The sequence below is a fragment of the Carlito syrichta genome, unplaced genomic scaffold (genome assembly GCF_000164805.1).
Source record: "Carlito syrichta isolate Samal-C Ts95f unplaced genomic scaffold, Tarsius_syrichta-2.0.1 Scaffold307155, whole genome shotgun sequence".
In the NCBI taxonomy this organism is placed as follows: domain Eukaryota; kingdom Metazoa; phylum Chordata; class Mammalia; order Primates; family Tarsiidae; genus Carlito; species Carlito syrichta.
The window spans coordinates 21,683-22,487 of NW_007251251.1; the positions used below are offsets into that span (position 1 = coordinate 21,683).

Consider the following 805-nt stretch of genomic DNA (forward strand, 5'->3'; position numbering starts at 1 on the left):
TCCCCCAACCCCCCGATCCCGTGGAATCTGCGTGAGGTTTGAATCCCGCTAGCTGCGTCCAACCAGGCGAGGGCGAAGTTTAGGGGCGCACAGGAGCCGAACCCCAGAGGTGGGAAGAGCCGCCGCGGCGGGACTTACCTGTCTCTGGCTCCCGCGGATGCTCTGGGAGGCCGCGGAGGGGCTGGGAGAGCGCCGCGGGTTGCTGGCAGGGCAGGTAGGAATCTCCGGGGGCCGCCGGCCCGGCGTAGGGGTAGGACAGGAGGTGGCCATACGGCCGGGAGTAGGGCAGATCGGGGGAGGCTGCGGTTGTGGGACACAGGCCAAGCGGGTAGGCACCCACCACCGACGGGACGGGGCCGAGGTCTGGGAAGACGGCCTTGGAGGCGTCCCGGCCAGGGAGGGGGCAGGGCAAAGAGGTCATCGTGGCCGGGGCCGGGGCCGCAGGGCCATGGCCCGGCACGTAATCCGCTCCCTCCGCCAACTCGCTTTCCCAAGCCTCGGGCGCGGGGCCGGACGGGCCCCCCAGCCAACCGCCCCCACACTTAGGATCCCGGGGAAAGTGTCTCTCCGCGCCTCTTCCAGCGGAGAGCGCGCGCCCGGGAAAGGGGTTCCGGGGGGGTGCCCCCCCATGGCTTTCCCCTCCCCAAGTCCACGGGGGCCCCCCTCCCCTGCAGCCGGTTCGGTTCCCGGGACCCGACGGGGGCCCCGCCCACCCAGACGCCCCGGATTGGCTGCCGCGCGCGGCGACGTCATGGAGTCCTGGGGCCGGGCCCCGCCCCCCGGGTCAGCCGGCGGTAGGGAAGCC

General features: G+C 73.3%; 1 protein-coding gene across 1 annotated transcript in view; it reads right to left on the reverse strand.

Moving 5' to 3' along the window:
• The window catches only part of DLX4 (distal-less homeobox 4), a 4,924-nt gene extending 4,228 nt beyond the window's left edge, over positions 1-696 (reverse strand). Inside the window, exon 1 of the mRNA XM_008063947.1 lies at positions 139-696. Within this exon, the coding sequence (XP_008062138.1) occupies positions 139-421 (283 nt within the window). The 5' untranslated portion in view covers positions 422-696. The remainder of the gene's footprint in view (positions 1-138) is intronic.
• Between the last annotated feature and the right edge of the window lie 109 nt (positions 697-805).